This window comes from Aotus nancymaae, unplaced genomic scaffold, assembly GCF_030222135.1.
Source record: "Aotus nancymaae isolate 86718 unplaced genomic scaffold, 86718_ANA_hifiasm-v0.15.2.pri h1tg000021l, whole genome shotgun sequence".
NCBI classification, from domain to species: Eukaryota; Metazoa; Chordata; class Mammalia; order Primates; family Aotidae; genus Aotus; species Aotus nancymaae.
This window is the reverse complement of record NW_026988433.1, coordinates 23,968,022-23,989,213: the sequence shown is the minus strand read 5'-3', so window position 1 is coordinate 23,989,213 and position 21,192 is coordinate 23,968,022. Positions and strand designations below refer to the sequence as shown.

At 47.2% G+C, this 21,192-nt stretch overlaps 1 protein-coding gene across 6 annotated transcripts in view; it reads left to right on the top strand.

Annotated features, from left to right (window-relative positions):
* Nucleotides 1–21,192, top strand: part of ACACB (acetyl-CoA carboxylase beta) — a 159,301-nt gene that overhangs the window by 38,360 nt on the left and 99,749 nt on the right. For 5 of the 6 annotated variants that reach the window (XM_064379874.1, XM_012469122.2, XM_064379873.1 and 2 more), the window contains exons 3-4: nucleotides 14,801–14,933; nucleotides 19,406–19,544. In XM_064379874.1, the coding sequence (XP_064235944.1) occupies nucleotides 14,801–14,933; nucleotides 19,406–19,544 (272 nt within the window). Of the gene's footprint in view, nucleotides 1–668; nucleotides 931–14,800; nucleotides 14,934–19,405; nucleotides 19,545–21,192 lie in introns of those variants that run through there. The other variant, XM_064379876.1, reaches the window with a different exon arrangement.

Here is a 21,192-nt window from a genome sequence, read left to right as displayed (position 1 = left end):
CTCAGTTTCCTCATCTGTATTATGGGCATTAAAAACAATAAGATTGCCAGGAGGATTAAGTGACACAGAGGAACAAAGGAGCACTTAGTAAATGTTAGTCTTACCACGAGTTTATTTCGGATCACCGGGCTGCTGGGGTCTTCCCTGTCCTGGAGGCACTCGCTTTAGTAGTGGACCCAGGTGGTGCAAAATGCCTCTAGAAGCACACTGGGTGATCGCGCAGCCACCTGTCCCTGGGAGTGGAGGTGAAAAGATGAGCAAATACAGGAGTTTGGAAAATAAAAGCTGACTTGACAAAAGGGACTTTTAACGAGCACAGTGGCGACCTCTGCCTCACATTTTAAATTTCCCGTTGTTTCCACCGCTTCCCTATCGTGTATGTATTCCAGCATAGCAATTGCTGCCAGTATGTAGGGGTGTGCCACCCTAGAGCTCTTCTGCAGTCGGGGAGCTGGAGAGCAAAGCAGAAGAGAGGTTTAAAAAAAAAAAAAAAAAATCTCCGCAGCTCTCTTTGGCTGCCCAAGGTCAGCGGCGGGTCCTCGATAGGCCAGGCCGGGGACGAGGCTCTGTCCGGAAGGCGGGGCCCTCCTGGGGCGGGGTCGGCGTGGGGGCGGGGCATGGGCGGGGCATGGGCGGGCGCGTCGGCCCGGGATACTTGCGCGCAGGGCGCATTTCGGGATGGAGCAAGCGCAGCGCGAAGTTGGGCGCCCGCCGGCTGCTGCAGAACCCCGCCCGCGGCGCTCTAGGACAGCATCTCGGCCTCCTGGTCGCGGCCTGGCTATCCTACTGGGTCCCGGGCCTCGAGTCGGCTTCAGGCAGTTAAGGGGTGCTCGCTCTGCACCCCTGCGGGAGCCTGGTGGGATTGGCCGGCGGGGTGGTCAACATGAGTCCTGCTAAGTGCAAGGTCTGTTTCCCTGATCGCGAAGTAAAGTAAGTAAGCCTGCATTTGGAATGACCGTCACCTTTTACAAACTTATGCAGTCTTCCCTCCCCCTGAAGTCAAGCTGTATGTCCTCTTAGCACCACCCCCTTTACCTTCACCCCCACCCAAAGAAACAAGGGTTTTGAGTTTGGCTGCTGGGAAATGGTGCCCGCCTTGGAAACTCTAGCTGGCCTTGGCGGGAGGGGAGGAAGGAGGCTGGACTTGGGGGTGACGTTGCTTGGAGGAGGGCGCTCCGGAGCACACAGGTGCCTAAAGATCAGCCCGTTGGCAGGGGCATCCCTGCCCCACTTTCTCTCCTTTGCCTCCAGAAGGGTGATGGTTGTGGAAGGCAGGTCTTTTTGAAGCTGAAGCCGTGGCGAATCGACGTGAACTTGAGCAGGCATCTCATTTAGGGTCATTTATTTAGAGATTAGCGTAGGCATCTCAGTGCCTGAGCGCTTTGTAGCTCTATCAACTTGGTTTTGTTTGTTTTCTTTTTGGTCTTCATTTTACTGCACTTAAAAAAATTACCAAAGTGATGTTATGTCTGTTGTTGACAATTCAGAAAATTATAGATAAGCAAAAAAGAGGAACAAAAATCACCCATAATTCCACTCCATTATCTTTGTTTACAGTTGTATATTCTTCAGCTTTTTTTTTCTAGTGCAGATATGTTTTAATTTATAAACTTGAATCATGCAGAAAATTCTGTAACTCATTGTTTTTTTCTTTTGAGACAGGGTCTCCCTCTGTTGCCCAGGTTGGAGTGCAGTGGCACAATCTCAGCTCACTGCAACCTTTGCCTCCTGGGTTCAATCGATTCTCCTGCCTCAGCCTCCTGAGTAGCTGGGATTACAGATGCGTGCCACCATGCTCAGCTAATTTTTGTATTTTTAGTAGAGACTAAAAACTGGGGTTTCACCATATTGATCAAGCTGGTCTAGAACTCCTGACCTCAGATGACCTGCCCTCCTCGGCCTCCCAGAGTGCTGGGATTACAGGTATGAGCCACCGTGCCCGACCTCTGTAACTCACTTTTTCACTCAACGTTAAGTATTCTTCTACCACGGGCTCGGCAAACTATGACCTGCTGCCTGTTTTGGTATGGCCTGCAAGCAGAGAATGGTTTTTCATGTTTAAGTGATTGAAAAAAAAATCAAAAGAAGATTGTTTTGTGACATGTGAAGATTACCTGAAATTCAAATTTCAGTGTGTACAAATAAAGTTTTATTGGAATGCAGCCATGCTCATTGATTTGTGATTTATGCCTAGTTTATGACTGCTTTTGTACCTCACTGGAGGATTTGAGTGGTAGGACGGAGATTGACCGGTAATATCTAAAGTATTTACTGTCTGACCCTTGACAGAAAATGTTTGCCAATCACTGCCTACAACATACTTTTACTGGATTCATAGTGTTCCTTTAAATGGGTGCACCTTAAAATGTATGAATAATCCTAGCCAGGCAGGGTGGTGCAAGCCTATAGTCCCAAATACTCAGGAGGCTAAGGAGGGAGGACGCTTTTGCCCAGGATTTGGAGGCTGCACTGTGCTGTGATCATTCCTGTGAATTGCCAGTGCACTCTAGTCTGGGCAACATAGCAAGACCCCATCTCTGAAAAAAAAATGTGGCCAGGTGTGGTGGCTCATGCCTATAATCCCAGCACTTTGGGTGGCCAAGGCAGGAGGACTGCTTGAACTCAGGAGTTCGAGACCAGCTTGGGCAACATAGTGAGACTCCCATTTCTACTAAAAAAAAAAAAAAAAAAAAAATTAACTGAGCATGGTGGTGCATGCCTGGCATTTTAGCTACTCGAAAGACTAAGGCACGAGGATTGCTTGAGCTTAGGAGATTAAGGCTATAGTGAGCAATGATTGTGCTACTGCACTCCAGCCTGGGCAACAGCGAGACCCTGTCTCTTAAACAGTATAAGTAATCTCCTTTAAGTAGGAAGAATTTATAAACTTGAATCATGCAGAAAATTCTGTAACAGATATTCAGACTGTTTCTCTTTTTTTTTTTTTTTGTTTGCTATTATCAACAGCATAGTGAGGAATACCCTTGTAGCTGAATCTCTGCAACCATCCTTTATTTCCTTAGGGTATGTTTACCTGGTCCATAAACATCCATCACACCTCCCATGCATAAGGCCTGCATCTGGTAGCAGAAAGGGTCGCACACATGTTTGGGAACCATGACCTCTGTCCTCTAGGAACTTGGGATCCACTGGGGAAGCCAGATGTCTTCTCAGTAACTCCAATTCAAGACTGATGGGTGCAACCCACTACCCATCATTCATGGCTACTACCATTCATGGGGTGCTTTCAGTATGCCAGGCCAAGTGCTTTGTAGGTATGGCCTCATGCCATCCTCAGAATACCACTGTGGGGCACAGAGAGGAGGCTGTTGTACCCATTTCACAAACCACTACAAAACTCACAAGAATTTGGAATTGTCCCAGCAAGTCCAGGACATAGGGGTCCCCTATTTATAGTAATATGGACATGCCATGTTGGGGGACTACATCATTCCTCTCTCAGCTTAAAGTTAGACTTGCTAAAAAGATGGATTTGGACCATCCAACTTTACCACCGAGCTGTGCAATCTTCTGGAGTAGGTACCATCAATCAAGCCTTGGAACCTCTGTTTCCCCATCTGTCTAAGGGACTACCCCTCATAGGCCTTTCTAGAGTTGTTGTTATTATTATTATTATTATTTGAGACAGGTTCTTGCTCTGTTGCCCAGACTGGAGTACAGTGGCATGATCATGGCTCATTATAGCCTCAACCCCCAGGCTCAAGCAGTCCTCCCACCTCAGCCTTCGAGTAGTGGGACCACAGGCATGCACAACCACACCCAGCTAATTTTTGTATTTTTTGGAGAGATGTGGTTTTGCCATGTTTCCTAGGCTGATCTGAAACTCTTGAGCTAAGCAATCCTCACTACTCAGCCTCTCAAAGGGCTGGGATTACAGGCGTGAGCCACCAGGCCCGGCTCGTTCTTGGTTCATTAAGACTCTGTGGAAGTTGCTGGTCTTGAGTACTGCCCTGGGTCAGCACGAACATTGACACAAACTAATAAGTAAAGACAGAGTTCAGTTGTGAAAGAGCCCTCTGGAGTTGGGAGGCATTTGGGATCTTGTCCTGAAGGCGTGGGCCATCTAAGAAGCCAGAACTCCTGAGTAGGTGAGGTTGCAAATGATGCCTGATTTTCCTTGGCATGTGAATGGGGTCAGAGTTCAGAGAGGAGAGAAGAGAGTGTGGATCAGAGTACAGAAGGGCTTGAAATAAAGTTGGGGATGAGGAGGCAGAAGTTTTTTTAATGAATCTCATTTCACTGCCATGCAATTCTGTCTGAAAGGCCAGCTGCCTGCATGCAAATATTATTGGCTGTACATCTATCAGGGTTTTCACTCTTGGCTGCACATTAGAATTTCCTGGTGGGGGGATTTTGAAAAATCCAGATGTCTGGGACCACCACCTCTATCCCCTAGAGATGCCTGAGACCCCCACCTCTGCCCCCTAGAGATGCTGGTGGGACTCCGACATCAGACTCTTGTAAAGTTCTTCATGTCAGGGTTGAAAACTCGTGCCTAGCTCGGGGTCAGCAGACTGCTGTTGTAAACAGCCAGACAGTAAATATTTCTGGCTTTGTGGCCATGTGGTCTCTGTTATAACTACTCAACTCTGCTGTTTCCTGCACTAGCAGCCATAGTTACGTAATTGAATAGGCCCAGCTGTGTTTCAATCAGACATTATTTATGGATGGGGAAATTGAAAGTTCATATAACTTTCATGTGTCATAAAACAGGATTATTTTTATTTGTTTTTGGTGATTTAAAAATGTTGGTTGGGCATGGCGGCTCATGTCTATAGTCCTAGCACTTTAGGAGGCCAAGACAGGAGGGTTGCTTGAGGAGTTTGAGACCAGCCTGGGAAACATGACGAAACCCCTTCTCTACGAAAATGAAACAATTAGTTGGGCATGGTGGTGTACACCTGTAGTCCCAGCTACTCAGGAGGCTGAAGTGGGAGGATTGCTTGAATCCAGGAGTCTGAGGCTGCAGTGAACTATCATTACACCACTGCACTCCAGCCATGGCAACAAGAGCGAAACTCCATCTCAAAAAAATAATAATACAAAAATTAGCAGGGCATCATGGCATACACCTGCAGTCCCAGCTACTCTGGAGGCTGAGGCAGGAGAATTGCTTGAACCTGGGACGTGGAGGTTGCAGTGAGCCGAGATCTTGCCACTGCACTCCAGCCTGGGCGACAGAAGGAGACTCCGTCTCAAAACAAACAAAAGAAAACACAAAACAATTTTTAAAAGTTAAAAAACACTCAGCTTGTGGGAGATACAAAAAAAGGTAGCAGACTGGATTTGGCCCATGGGTCCTAGTTTGCCCACCCACCCCTGGCCTAGCCAAAGTGGTCATCCCAGGAGGTACTGATGGGGCAGGTGGCATGAGAAATTTCCAAGGGTCTATTTCCGGAGAGTGTGGTGTTGTGCTGTTTGAATGATATCAGCCTTTACTGGGCTACACAGTGTTCTTTCTTGCTTTCTTGTTTGGAAGTAAGTAGCTACAGCATTGCCTGGCTCAGAATCAGCTCTCAGCAGTGCCAGTAGCTGTTACCATCTCTATTTTATAGAAGAAAAGAGAGGGGAAGGAATTGAAGCTCTGGTTAATGCCAGAACCCTAGCCTAAGGGCCCGCCCCTGGGCTATCCTGTGGAGGCACATGGAAGCTAAAGTGTTGCAAGCTATTTTCTTTGGCTAGGCCCAGGGAGAAGCTGTTAATTTCAACCTGTGAGGAAACTGAGGCACAGAGTGCTGAAGTAACTTACCCAGGATTCTACAGGTTATAAGTAGTAGATTCTGGCTTCGAAACCTAGGAGGATGGCTGCAGTCTACGAGCATTTCTAAACTGCGGCTCTGTTGACTCTTGGGGCTGTCCTGTGCATTGTAGGGCATTGAGCAGCATCTCTGGTCTCCACCCACTAGATGCCAGCAGCACGTCCCCCAAGTTGTGACAACCAAAAATATCTCCAGGTATTGCTCCCTGGGAAGCAAAATTTCCCCCCAAATTTTCCTGGGGAGCAAAATTTAAGAACTCACAGGCAGATGTGGTGGCTCATGCCTATAATCCCAGCACTTTGGGAGGCCGAGGTAGGCAGATCACCTGAGGTCAGGAGTTCAAGACCAGCCTGGCCAATGTGGTGAAACCTAAATATATAAAATTTATACTAAATATATAAAAATTAGCTGGGCATGGTGGCGGGTGCCTATAGTCCCAGCTAGTCGGGAGGCTGAGGCAGGAGAATTGCTCGAACCTGGGAGGCAGAGGTTGCAGTGAGCCTGAGATGGTGCCACTTCACTCCAGCCTGGGTGACAGAGCTAGACTCAGAAAAAAAAAAAAAAAAAAAAAGAACTCAGCATTATACCTGTTTGCCTCTTATTTGCAAGACAATATAAGAGGCCATATGTGTAATACATGTATTAAAAGTCCAATTAATAGAGGTGCTTCCATTTGTCTCAGATTGTCTTTCTGCCTTGAAGTTAGATTCTGAGGTCAGATAGAGGTGGATTAGAAACAGGGCTCTGCCACTTGCCAGCTGTGTAACTGGAGGTAAATGGTCTTCTCTGAACCTCGGTTTCCTCATCGTGACCTGGAGATGACAGCCTCCTCCATATAGGGCCGTGGAGATTCACTGAGAAGCCCCCTGTACCCAGTCCATGGTGGGCAATTCGAGAATGTTTATTTCCTCCATTCTGAATACTATTCTGCCTGGTCTTGTGCTCCAGCAGCTGACTGTATTTGGTGTTTGACTGACACCTCTGTTGTTGATTGTACCTGAAGTCATTTCCAAAGTCACCTTGAAACATTTCAGCTCTCACCCTTGCCCTGCTGTATAAGGACAAAGCTTCCCACTGGACAAAGCGTGGCACTTAGGATGATCCTCCTTCAGTGGGAGCAAATGCTGGCTGAAGGTCAGCCCGCTACAGCCAGTGTTGGCTGGCTTCCAGCTTTGTCAAAAAGAATTAAAATAGCCACTTGCCTGGAGACTGAGTCCGGCAGCTTTATGTGTTCGCTTGCCTAGCCAGCAGTAATGGGCTTGTGGCCTGCCTGATGGAGGGGCTCTGTCACCAGTTTTGAAATCAATATGGTGGCCAAGAATGTTTTTTTTGTCCCCTAGGCCACAAAATGAAGTTTTTCATTGTTGTACTTTAGGTCAGATTGCTAGCGTTTTAATGTTTGTGTGTGTACAAATGGGATGTTTCAGACTTTCTGAAGCTGAAGGATCAAGCCAGCCAGTCAGGGAAGGTCGTGGACAGAATGAAGAGTGCAGCTGTGGGTGGGAATGCCAATTAGTAAACCTTTATAGAAAATAGTTTGGAGAGTTCTCAAGGAACTAAAAATAGATCTGCCAGTCTCACCAGCAATCCCACTGCTGGGTATGTACATGAAGGAAAAGAAATCGCTAGGTCAGATTCTCTTTTCATTGGGAGAATCTTAACATGATTGCTTGAAAACAATAAAGTTAGCATGGAGGCTGGGCGTGGTGGCTCATGCCTGTAATCCCAGCACTTTGGGAGGCTGAGGTAAGTGGATCACTTGAGGTCAGGAGTTTGATACCGGCCTGGCCAACATGGTGAAACCCCGTCTCTACTAAAAATACAAAAATTAGCTGGACATGGTGTCGGGCACCTGTAATCCTACTTGCTTGGGAGGCTGAGGCGGGAGAGTTGCTTGAACCTGGGAGGTGGAGGTTGCAGTGAGCCGAGATCATGCCACTGCACTCCAGTCTGGGCGACAGAACGGGACTCCATCTCAAAAAATAAAAAAAATAAAAAATAAGATAAATCATTATATCAAAAAAAACCTGCACTTGTATAGTTATTACAGCACTATTCACAGTAGCAAAGATATGGAATCTACCTAAGTGTCCATCAACAGATGATTAGATAAAGAAAAGTTGGTGTATATATATGTATATGTAATTTTTTAGTGGCTCAGTAGTATTCCCGTGTGTTTGTGTGTGTGTGTATGTGTGTGTGTATGTGTGTGTGTATGTGCATGTATGTACATGTATCTATTTCTATATATGTATGTATATAGAAATAATTCATATTACATGTACATATATACACGTATCTATGTGTGTGTATGTATAGATACGTATATATGTGTGTGTGTACATGTACATATATATACACACACACCAGGGAATACTACTGTGCCACAAAAAAGAATGACATCATGTCTTTTGCAGCAACATGGATGGAACTGGAGGACATTCGTTTTTTTATTTAATTTTATTATTTTATTAAATAATTAAAGCTTATGAGACTGCCTAATTTTTGAATTTTTGTTAGGAATGGGGTTTTGCCATGTTGCTCAGGCTGGTCTCCAACTCCTGGGTTCAAGCAGTCCACTTGCCTCAGCCTCCCAAAGTGCTGGGATTATAGGTGTGAACCACGGCACCCGGCTGAGGCCATCATCTTAAATGAAATAACTCAGAAAGTCAAATACCGCATGTTCTCACTGTGAGAGCTAAATAGTGTGTACACTTGGATGTAGAGTATGGAACAATAAACAGTGGAGACTTGGAAGGGTCGGGAGGGTGGGAAGAGTGGGATGAAATGCTGCCTGGTGGATACCAGGTATACTATTAGAGCGATGGTTACACTACAAGTCCACACTTCATCACTACATAATATATCCCTGTAACAAAACAGCACTTGTACCCCCTAAATGTGTACAAAAAAAGAATGGGGAGCGTGGATGGGTAGGGAGCGGGCCGTGGGCTTCATGGAGCCTGGAGCAGACGAGCGGCCTGCTGCTCTTCCTGGTTAGGTTAGGAGATCAGCAGTATCTCTGCATCACTGCACTGAGTGATAATATAGCACTTACTGCGCACCAACACCATCTTTTACTCTCTAGGTCTTGACTTATTTCATCCTCAGAACCTTATTTACCCTTTATTTCTATGTCTTGGCTTATGAATGAAGTACGTGTTATTATCCCCATTTTACAGATGGGGAAACTGAGTTCTTTGCCCAAGGGATACTGGAATGGCTGTAGCTTTGGGTGTTCCTGTTAAAAAATTAATAGCTTTTTTCCTTTTGAAAATAACACATCATGCAGAAATTTTTTTAAAACATAGCAAACAGATAATGGCTGTTAATATTTCAGCATTTTTTCCCCTAGATCAGGGATCTGTCTGCAAATGATGTCCCTTGGGTTGCATCTGACTCTTTTTGTAAATAAATAAAATTCTCCTTTTTGTGGGGGTGTGGGTAGAGTTTCACTCTGTTGCCTAGGCTGAAGTGCAGTGGCATGATCTTGGCTCACTACAACCTCCACCTCCTGGGTTCAAGTGATTCTTGTGCCTCAGCCTCCCGAGTAGCTGGGATTACAGCCATGTAACAGACTATGGTCTAATAGAAGGCTTTTCTTATGGAGAGCTGTATTGATCATAGGCTTGTACAGCACCCACTATTTCTTCCATGTCCCATGAAAGGGAAGGCCTAGTGTGGTGAGAAGACTTGCCAAGTGATCCCCTTTGCCTGGCTGGGCCTCGGTTTCCCGTCTGTAAAATGGAATTCCTCTTTGCTGTCTACTTCTTTGCTTCTGACTTTGCTCTTCACTGTCTAGACAGTAGATGGTGGCATGCTGGTGGTGGTGTTTGAGGTTAGTCAGTTTCTAACCCCACCTTTTGTACCTCTGAACCCCTCAGCCCAGCACTCTGAAGATGCTTGATGACCCAGTTGCTAGACATACCTCTGGGTGGTTCACCTCTGACCTCATTCCTGGTAAATGGATCCCAGCCTGGCTATCCCACTGCCAGCTTAAGAGAGTCAGCTGAATGTGCACACCTGATTCGGCTCCTATCAAAACTCCAGCAAACAACAGCAGTAGCAAACCCATCTGTCTAGCCTGGAAGAGCAGAAGGAGAGATTAGCATCAATCTTCTACTTATTTTTAAAAAAAAATATATATATATATATATACACATAAACACACACCTAGGCTGGAGTACAGTGGTGTGATCTCAGCTCACTGCAACCTCTGCCTCCTGGGTTCAAGTGATTCTTGTACCTCAGCCTCCCAAGTAGCTAGGACTACAAGCATGTGTCACCATGTGTAGCTACTTTTTGTATTTTTTTAGTTGGAATGGGGTTTCAACATGTTGGCCAAACTGGTCTCGAACTCTTGACCTTAAGTGATCAGCCCGTCTTGGCCTCCCAAAGTGCTGGGATTACAGGCGTGAGCCACTGTGATCAGCCCGTCTTGGCCTCCCAAAGTGCTGGGATTACAGGCGTGAGCCACTGTGCTCAGCCTAGCATCACCCGTTTAGAAGCTGGAAAGTAGATGAATGAGTGGTCACTGGCTTAAGGCTTAAGCAGTGAGGAAAGTTGGGGACCCCTGCCCATCTGCACCACAGAACCCCCAAAAGGCATGGTGGCTGGTAGCAAGGGATGCCTCTGGAGCTGAGGGGTGAGGAGGGTACCAAAATGAGAAGGACTGGGTGGGAGACTCCCAGATCCCCTCCCCTGTCTCCTGTGCGGGGGCTGTCCACTTCGACCCCAACAGAAGGCAGGCAGTTCAAAGGGACATGTAGAGGGTCTTGGGATAGGGGAAGGACAGGCACAGTTGAGGGCATGGGGTCTGTATCCCATATCAAAATGTAAGGGTCTGTATAGGCACTGAATGCTCAGACCTTCCCCATCGCCCCACTCCCACCGCCCTGGGGCTGCTGGCTGACCTTTACTGTCCAGGCAGAAGACTGGAAAACTTCTCCCTGGGGAATCTGGCCAGCAAGAGAGAAAGACACTGAAGATACTGACTCTGGGGATTCCCAACACACAGCCCTTCCCACCTAACCCTACATTGAGCTCAGGGTCAACCATGTCCACCACAGTCTCAGAGATTCTCTTCTCACTTGTAGTCACAAGGGTGGAACCAAGGCGTCCCTAATTTTTGGGTCCAGTTTATGTTTCTTTTCTTTTTTTTTTCTGAGATGGAGTTTTGCTCTTGTTAGCCAGGCTGGAGTGCAATGATGCAATCTCAGCTCACTGCAACCTCCGCCTCCCAGGTTCAAGCGATTCTCTCCTGCCTCAGCCTTCTGAGTAGTGGGGATTATAGGTGGGCGCCATCATGCCTGGCTAATTTTTTGTATTTTTAGTAGAGACAAGGTTTTGCCATCTTGGCCAGGCTGGTCTTGAACTCCTGACCTCAGGTGATTCATCTTCCTCGGCCTCCCGAAGTGTTGAGATTACAGGCGTGAGCCACCGTGTCCAGCCCTGAGGTTCAGTTTCTCACATGGAAGTCAAGGTCCAAACCAACAGATGCAGGAAACTTGGAAGAAACAGAAACCACACTGGAGAAGAGAACTTTAAAAAGCTCTAATTAATATCCTCGCTGAGGTCAGACAGGATGTCGCTCTCTCAGGAAGAGGATGCTGTAACAAAGGCAACATTTGCAGGCCAGAAACAAGCTCGTAGACATTCAAAACATGAGAGCAGAAATAAAGAACTCCACTGATTGGTCGGAAGATGAGGCTGAGAAAATCAACCAGAGAGTAGAGTAAGAGAGAGAATAGGAGAGGGGAAAAATACTTAAAGCAGTAGGCCAGTGTAGGAATTTCAACATCCAAATAAGAGGACTTGGCAAAAGAATAGAGAAAAAAGAGGCAAGGACATCATCAAGGAAGTATTTTTGTTGTTGTTGCTGTTGGTTTTTGAGACGGAGTCTATTGCCCAGGCTGGAGTGCAGTGGTGCAATCTCGGCTCACTGGAACCTCCGCCTCCTGGGTTCAAGTGATTCTCCTCGGCTTCCCGAGTAGCTGGGATTACACACACGCCTGGCTAATTTTTGTGATTTTAGTAGAGACAGGGTTTCACCATGTTGGCCAAGCTGGTCTTGAACTCCTGACCTCAAGTGATCTGCCTACCTCAGCCTCCAAAAGTGCTGGGATCACAGGTGTGAGCCACCGTGTTCAGCCTATCAAGGAAGTATTTGAAGACAAATTCCCAGTATAAGAGTTTCCAGGTTGAGAAGGCCTGAGAGATGTGCAGCCTCATTGGTGGAAGCAGACACACACCTGAGCCCATCACTGTGAACTTGCAGAGTTCTGGGGACAGAGGGAATCTCCTGTAAGCATCTGAATATGAAAAAACAGGTCCCCTACAAAGGATCAAGGATCAGAATTACTCTTGTTCTAGCAGCCTTTGGAAGCCACAACACAATGGCACAAGGCTTCTGAAATTCTGAAGGTTTTGCTTCCTGGAATTTTTTTTTTTTTTTTTTTTTTTTTTTAGATAGAGTCTTGCTCTGTCTCCCAGGCTGGAGTGCAGTGATGCAATCTCGGCTCACGGCAACCTTCATGTCCCGGGTTCAAGCAATTCTCCTGGTTCAGTATCCCAAGTAGCTGGAGTTACAGATGCTCGGCACCGTGCCCAGCTAGTTTTTGTATTTTTAGTAGAGATAGGGTTTACTATGTTGGCCGGGTTGGTCTCAAACTCCTGACCTCAAATGATCTACCCACCTCAGCCTCCCAAAGTGCTGGGATTACAGGCATGAGCCACCGTGCCTGGCCTTTCCTAGCATTTCATACACAGACAAGTGGTAAGGTTGAATGTGAGGGCAGGAGAAAGGCTGAAGTGCAATGGTGCAATCCTAGCTCACTGCAGCCTGGACCTCCTGGGCTCAAGCAATCCTCCTACCTTAGCCTCCTGAGTAGCTAGGACTACAGGCAGGTGCCACCATGCCCAGCTAATTAAAAAAAAAATTTTTTTTTGAGATGGAGTCTGACTCTGTTGCCCAGGCTGGAGTGCAGTGGCATGATCTTGACTCACTGCAACATCCACCTCCTGGGTTCAAGAGATTCTTCCTCCTCAACTTTCCAAAGTGCTGGGATTATAGGCATGATTCACCATGTATGGCCTGAATAGCCTTTCTTAGAAAGCTACTTGAGGATGTCTTCCACTGAAACCAGAGGGTAAACCAAGGAAGAGCAACACACAGGAGACAAGACACAGGAGATGCAACATAGACTCAAAGGGAATCTCCAGGGCGATGGTGATGAGGAAGCCCAGCCAGGAACAGGGCAGGGAAATTGAGGGCATCATTGCCATGCACCCTGCCATTTTACCATCTTGTTAAGTAGATGAAACTACTGGAGGATATGCCCCAGAAAAAAAAGGGAGTCTACCAAGAGAGATGCGCTGTCCAGTCCTCCAAATTGGGAATCCAACCCCAAGGAAAGGCAAAGGGAATTCCAGGGATGTCAGCCAAGGGAAACCCCAAAACGATGGTGATGTAGGGGCCTAGAGGACAGCCATTACTGATGAAAGGAGAACAGAGGCCTCCAGGAGAGATGTCACCAGTGGAAAAAACACAGAACTGATCAATTACGTTTTTTTTTTTTTAAATGAGATGGGGTCTTGCTATGTCCCCAGGCTGGTCTCGAACTCCTAGGCTCAAGCAATCCTTCCGCTCTGGCCTCCCAAAGTGCTGGAATTACAGGTATGGGCCACCACATGTGGCCTGATCAATTATCTTATGTGTATTGGGAATCTATTAGGAGGAGTGGGGTGAGTGAAGGAAAAAAATCACTAACTCCAGGAAAAGGCAAAAAGAAAGGAACTAAAATCTGGTACACTGCAGCTCTCATATGTGAATAATGATCACGAACTAGTAAAACACTGAGTACCCAGTCTGCCAAATTACAGTAGCCTTCTATGGTATTGACCAGCTGGTGGAGGTGAGCCAATGGGGTGGCTGTGTGAGAGAACTGAATTCACATCTCTCAGGAGGGGAAGGCCATAGATGCTCTCCCACGTGGATGACTCACAACATTGTACACACATGTTCTGTAGCACTATGGAGTTGTGTAATTGCGGGAAAACATCAGCATCAATTTCCTCTGGTGTGGAAGGACAGGGCAAGAAGCCTGTTTTGTTTGTTAAACATTTAAAAAACTGTTTTCGGTTTTCCAAAGAAATTGTGTGGGCTGGGCGTGGTGGCCCATGCCTGTAATCCCAGTGTTTTGGAAGGCCGAGTTGGGAGGATCGCTGGAAGCCAGTTCAAGACCAGCCTGGGCAACAAAGTGAGACCCCTGTCTCTACAAAAAATAAAATTAAAAAACTTCTGAAATAAAAATGCAGAAAAGTACATGAAAGATATTAAAACCATGTAACAAGTCTGAATGATGAGAATGTCTGGACTTCTTCCCTGATCATAAAACTCTCACCCTTGTTATAAGTTTTTTAGTATTGTTTGGACTCCTACATGATGGGCATGTAAAGTAAAAATTAACTTAGGATTAAAAATCCAAACATTCACCTTGGGACAGGTAGAGAGACTGCTCCTTCTAGTTGGTGTGCTGGCCTTAGCTGGCCTCTTAAGGTGCTTTCAACCGGGTACAGTGGCTTACGCCTGTAATCCCAATTCTTTGAGAGGCTTTGATGTCACTTGACGTCAAGAGTTAAGACCAGCCTGGGCAACACAGTGAGACCCCATCTCTACAAAAATATTTAAAAATAGCTAGGCTTGGTGGTGTGCTTCTGTGGTCCCAGCTACTTAAGGAGGTCGAGGCTGCAGTGAGCCGCGATTGCACCACTGCATACCAGCCTGGGTGACAGAATGAGATCCCATCTCAAAAAAAAAAGAAAAGGTGCTTCCTGCCCTTGAGCCTCCTTGTAAATTGCTTCAGGGGCTCTGGACAGCAAGTACAAAGCAGGGGGTCCGGTGCGCTTCGGCTCTTCTGCTCCACTGGTTTTACAGGTGCTGAGCTCTGAGTCCTCCCTCCTCCCTGAGGCTCCCGGGCTTCTTCCCTCGTGCACATCTGTCCCTCATTCTTACTCTGCAGGCCGAGCATGTCGGGACTCCACCTGGTGAAGAGGGGACGGGAACACAAGAAGCTGGACCTGCACAGAGACTTTACCGTGGCTTCTCCTGCTGAGTTTGTCACACGCTTTGGGGGGGACCGGGTCATCGAGAAGGTACAGATGGGTCTCAGTACTCTGGGTGGGGTCAGATTGGGGTGCAGGGACCCCTCCTCTCAGCTGGAGGTGGGAGAATTGGGTTCAGGTTCATTCTGCCTGCTGCAGAAATGGGGTGAAGGCCACCCTCTTGTGACACCTAATGCTGGGTGCTTGACTTGGTGAGCTTTTCACTCTCACAACAGCCCAGTGCAACAAGTGCATCGCCCCCATTCACAGATGGGGAAACTGAGACCTCTGGGCGTGGTCAGGAAGCTCCTGCAAAGAACTCTGGGTGTTTTTGGGAAGAGGGCCACTTTCTAGGTTACTAGATGGGAAGCATAAGCCCAGCTCTGCATTCCTGAGGTTCCCAGCTGCGTCGAGGAGAGGAGACTCACTTACTAGAATGGCAGTAAGGAAAGGAAAGTAGCTGCAATTTGCCAGTTCTGAAGGCTTTCTTTTTTTTTTTTCTTTTTTTTTTTGGAGACGGAATTTCGCTCTTGTTACCCAGGCTGGAGTGCAATGGCGCGATCTCGGCTCACCGCAACCTCTGCCTCCTGGGTTCAGGCAATTCTCCTGCCTCAGCCTCCTGAGTAGCTGGGATTACAGGCACGCGCCACCATGCCCAGCTAATTTTTTTGTAATTTTAGTAGAGACGGGGTTTCACCATGTTGACCAGGATGGTCTCGATCTCTTGACCTCGTGATCCACCCGCCTCAGCCTCCCAAAGTGCTGGGATTACAGGCGTGAGCCACCGCGCCCGGCCTCTGAAGGCTTTTCACATTGTCTCCTATTCCATCTGCATAAGGTCCTGGGTCTTACATACATACTGCTTGATGATTGCCATTGTGTTCATGGAGAAAGTAGCATTCAGAGATCTGATGTTGGTTGTCCATGGTCAGGTAGTTAGTGGGAGGTGGAGCTGGGATTTGAACCCAGATCAGTTTGGCAGTAAGACCTTGTTCTTTTCCATTTTACTATAGGGCAGGGTCATAATAATAATAACAATGTCAGTGGCAGCTGCCACTGATTGAGGGCCTGTGCCGGGGTAGGTGTCCTGTGGCCTGCTTTACATCATTGTATCTCATTTAGCCATTCCCTCAGCCTGGTCAGTGGGTATTGTTTTACAGATGAGGAAACTGAGGCTTAGAGAGGGGAGATTGCTTGCCCAGTGGTGGAGCTGGGCTCCAGAACGCCTACCCTCAACCCAGCATACTAAGTGCAGTATTGAGTGATAGAGACTCACACAGGATGCAGGTTCCCAAACCTGGCTGCCACTGGTCAATTTTTTTTTTTTTTTTAGTGATTATTTTTGTTGAGATAGGGTCTTACTCTGTTGCCCAGGCTAGAGTGCAGGGGCACAATCATAGTTTACTGCAGCTTTGACCTCCTGGGCTCAAGTGATCCTCCTGCCTCAGCCTTCCGAGCAGCTGGGATTATAGGTGTGCACCACTATGCTCTGCTAGTTTTGTTTTTTATTTTTCTAGAGACAGGGTCTCATTACATTGCCCAGGCTGGTCTTGAACCCCTGGGCTCAAGTGATCTTCCTGCTTTGGCCTCCTAAAGTCTTTGGATTACAGGCATGAGCCACCATGCCTGACCTTTACCACTAGTCTTAATGATTGAAAATGCAGATTCCTTCACCCTGCTCCAGACCCTTGGATTTAAACTCTCCTGGGTGGAGATCCAGAAGTTGCATTTTTGTCACACTCACCAGGAGACTGTTTTACACCCAGCCCACTTGGTGGCTAGCATGGAATTCTCGGGAGCCCAGAGGTTTAGGCAGCTGCAGAAGGCCTCAGCCCAGAGCTGTTGCACTTTCTGGCTTAGGAGTCGACCTTGGCTTGCCTTCTCTTCTACACTCGTCGTGGGAAAGCTGCTGCTGTGGGGATTAGAACCACAAGCTGGCCTGCAGCAGCCTCTCCCCCATGGTGCTCCCACATTTGTTGCGCTGAATATATGGGACCAAGGGTAACTGGGTCATCCTTGGATCATCAGTCCTTCCCTCTTGACCAAGCCTTGCTTTGGTAATCAACGGAGAAAGCCAGAGCCCAGCCATTTCACCATCTCTTCCCAAGAGGCATTTTTTGACAGGGTAGAAAGAACATTTCACCTGAACCAGAAACCCTGAGGTAAAATTCTAGTGCTGTCACTCATGGGTTGTGAGATCTGGCTCAGTTTCCCCTTCTGTGAAACAGGTGATCACATCTCAAACCTCTAATGAGACTTACCCTTCAGGACCATCTTGAAGATTAGACAGCAGTGAAGGAGGTCTTAAAATGAATAAATTTCTATATAAGTCAAGCTTTGAAGCCATATGCCTAATTTTTTTTTTTAAACAAGAAAACTAAGGACTGGGCATGGTGGCTTACATCTATAATTCCAGCACTTTGCGGGGCCAAGTGGGAGGATCGCTTGAGCCCAGGAGTTTGAGACTAGCCTGGGCAACATAGCAAGACCCCATCTCTACAAAAAATAAAACAATTAGATGGGTGTGCTGGCGCATGCCTTTAGTCCCAGCTACTCAGGAGGCTGAGGCAGGAGGATCACTTGAACCAGAAGGGTTGAGGCTGCCGTGAACTATGATTGCACTACTGCACTGCAGCCTGGATGACAGAGACTCTATTAGTCTGTTCTCACACTGCTAATAAAGACATACCTGAGACTGGGTAATTTTTAAAGGAAAGAGGTTTAATTGACTCACAGTTCAGCATGGCTGGGGTGGCCTCAGGAAACTTACAGTCACAGTGGAAGGGGAAGCAGGCACATCCTTCTTCACAAGGTGGCAGCAAGGGGAAGTGCCGAGCAAAAGGGGTAAAGCCCGTATAAAACCATCAGATCTCGTGAGAACTCACTATCAGTAGAACATGGAGGTAACCACCCCCATAATTCCATTACCTCCCACCGGGTCCCTCACATGACAGATGGAGATTATGGGACCTACCAGTCAAGATGAGATCTGGGTGGGGACACAGCCAAGCTATATCAGAGACCCTGTCTCAAAAAAACAAAACAAAGAAAATAACAAAAAACTAGACCTTTGGTTTTATTTTTTAGAGACATGGCTAGGAGATTGGCCAGTTGTACCTCTTCATGTGGACCTTAAGCTCAGAGAGGAAAAGGGTGTTTCCCTCTCAGAGAGGCTTTACGTCCACATAAAGAGGTACAACAGGCCACACAGCAAGTTCATGACAAAACTGGGAATTGACACCAGGGCCCTTGTTGTTGCTGTCTGTGGTGGGAGACAACCAACATTGACCACTGTTTCTCCTTACTGCAACTGAGACCTTTAACCTTTAGAATACATAGACAGCCATGGAGGGCAGTTCAGAGAACAGGTGAGACTGTGGAAGGTTCAAGTCCTCACTCCGCTGTGTGACCTGGGGCAGGTGCATTAACTCCTCTGAGTTTTAATAGTTTAACCCCCAAATAGAAATAATAGTGAAACCTCTTTCAAAGGACCGTTGTGAGGATGATATGAAATAAGGCAGGTAAAACACATTGTACTATAAAACACTGTTAAGTGTTAAGGGTGATCATGATGAAATCAAAGGAATAAAAAAATTACTCACTGGGCTCCGCACAGTAGCTCATGCCTGTAATCCCAGCACTTTGGGAGGCTGAGGTGGGCAGATCATTTGAGCCCAGCCTGGGTTTGTGTTCAAGTTCAAGACCAGCCTGAGCAACATGATGAAACCCTGTCTCTGCAAAAAATACAAAAATTAGCAGGATGTGGTGGTGCACATCTGTAGTTCCAGCTACTAGGGAGGCTGAGGTGGGAGGATCACTTGAGCCTGGATGGTTGAAGCTGCAGTAAGCTGTGATTGCACCACTGCACTCCAGCCTGGGTGACAGAGCAAGACTCTATCTCAAAAGAAAAAAAAAATGCTGGGCACAGTGGCTCACACCTGTAATCTCAGCACTTTGGGAGGCCGAGGTGGGTGGATCACAAGGTTAGGAGTTCAAGACCATCCTGGCCAACATGGCAAAACCCCATCTCTACTAAAAATATAAAAATTAGCCGGGCATGGTGATGCGCACCTGTAATCTCAGCTACTCTGGAGGCTGAGGCAGGAGAATTGCTTGAACCCAGGAGGTGGAGGTTGCAGTGAGCCGAGATCACACCACTGCACTCCTGGCTGGACGACAGAGCGAAACTCCGTCTCAAAAAAAAAAACATATATATATATATATATATATATATATAATTCATCCATCCATCCATCCATCCATCCATCCATCCATCCATCCACCCATCCATTCATCCATCCATTCATCCATCTGTTTGATGATGCATTCATACAGCTGGCAGACTTTGAGCTCCTGCTCTGTGCCAGGCTGTGTGCCATATAAATGCCTAGAAATACCAGGAGGAGTGGTGTGCTGCCGGGGGCGACAGGAGGCTCTAAGCTGTGAGGTGGACTTGGGGGAGCAGGCGGCCCCCAGCGCAGGTAGACGTGCATCTCCAGCTCCTCCCTCATCTTCCATTGCAGGTGCTTATTGCCAACAACGGGATTGCCGCCGTGAAGTGCATGCGCTCCATCCGTAGGTGGGCCTATGAGATGTTCCGAAACGAGCGGGCCATCCGGTTTGTTGTGATGGTGACCCCCGAGGACCTCAAGGCCAATGCAGGTACCTGGGCCTGGACCCTCTCCCCCTGCCACGCCCCATCTTTGCTGCCCTCGCCTCCTTCCCCTGTGCCCGGGCAAGTCCATCCTGGACTCCAGATGGTCCGGACCTCTCATGAGTCTGTGTTTATTTGTCCTTCCTTCTTCATTTAATTAAAATGTCTGCTGACATCAAGAATGACCCATGTGCCTTGCAAAAATGCAGATGGTTAACATGCAGAGAGGAAATCCCATCTTTGAGAAACATCTGTGTTCTAGCAGATCGGGGTCTGTTTCTTTTCCTCTAGGTGTATGTACTTGTATTTCAGTCATTTGTTCATTCTTCTGCTCATTTGTCTGTTTATTATAATGAGTCATTCTATAAATAACTGTTGGATGATTTAGTTTTCTTCCTGAACAGTCTTATCCTTTTATAGGCCCTACTCCCCACAGCAGCCAAAGTGACCTTTTAAAAACATAACTTATTCTGCTGTGTTTTCTGAAGATTGTTAAAAACAAAAGCCTTTGCCAGAGTGGTGACTTGCATCTGTAATCCCAGCACTTTAGGGGGCTGAGGCGGCAGGATTGCTTGAGACCTTGAGCTCAAGACCTGGTCTTGAGTTCGAGACCAGCCTGGGCCACATAATAAGACTCTGTCTCTACAAAATATAAAAATAGAACAATTAGCTGGGCATAGTGACACGCACCTGTAGTCACAGCTACTCAGGAAGCTGAGGTGGGAGGATCGCTTCAGCCCAGGGGGTCTAGGCTGCAGTGAGCTATGATTGCACCTCTGCATTCCAGCCTGGGAAACAGAGTGAGACTCTTTCAAACAAAACAAAACAACATAAAACTAAAAACATAACTCAGGGCCAGACGCGGAGGCTCATGCCTGTAATCCCAGCATTTTGGGAGGTCGAGGTGGGTGAATCACTTGAGGCCAGGAGTTTTGAGACCAGTCTGCCCAACATGGCAAAACTCCATCTCTACAAAAAATGACCCCTAAAAATTAGCCAGGTATGCTGGTATGTGCCTGTAGCCCCAGCTGTTCAGGAGGCGGAAGCCCTTTGTGCAGTGGATGCCCTCCCCACCCAACCTGTAGGTCTCAGCATGATCCTTGCATCTCTCTGAGAGAACCTCATTTATTTTCTTTCCAGCACTGACGTGAGTCTGTAGCTATTGTGTTTATTTTCTTGTTTATCTTCTCCAACATAAAGGAGAAACTGGACAAGGACAGGAAGCCTGTCTGGCTGCTCACTTCGTCATCTCTGGGATCTCCCCATTGGCCGACACTTCTGTGTATGTGAGAAACATAGGAGGCAGGAAGGCCGGGAAGAACAACCGCTCTGGGATTTCTCTCTGTATTTGCATATAAAGTGCCCCATTGTTCAATTTCAGGATCTTAGCAAATTCCATAGTATAGATGTCCCAACCCCTGTGTTTGGATTGGGTCTAACTTTCCCTAGTTCAAAACACTGCTCAGTGGCTGTTCTTTGACCTTGGCCTCGTTGACGTGTGGGTTGTTGTTGCTGTTTTGTTTTTTTTTTTTTTGAGATGGAGTCTTGCTCTGTCACCCAGGCTGGAGTGCAATGGCATGATCTTGGCTCACTGCAACCTCCACCTTCAGGGTTCAAGCAATTCTTGTGTCTCAGCCTCCCAAGTAGCTGGGACCT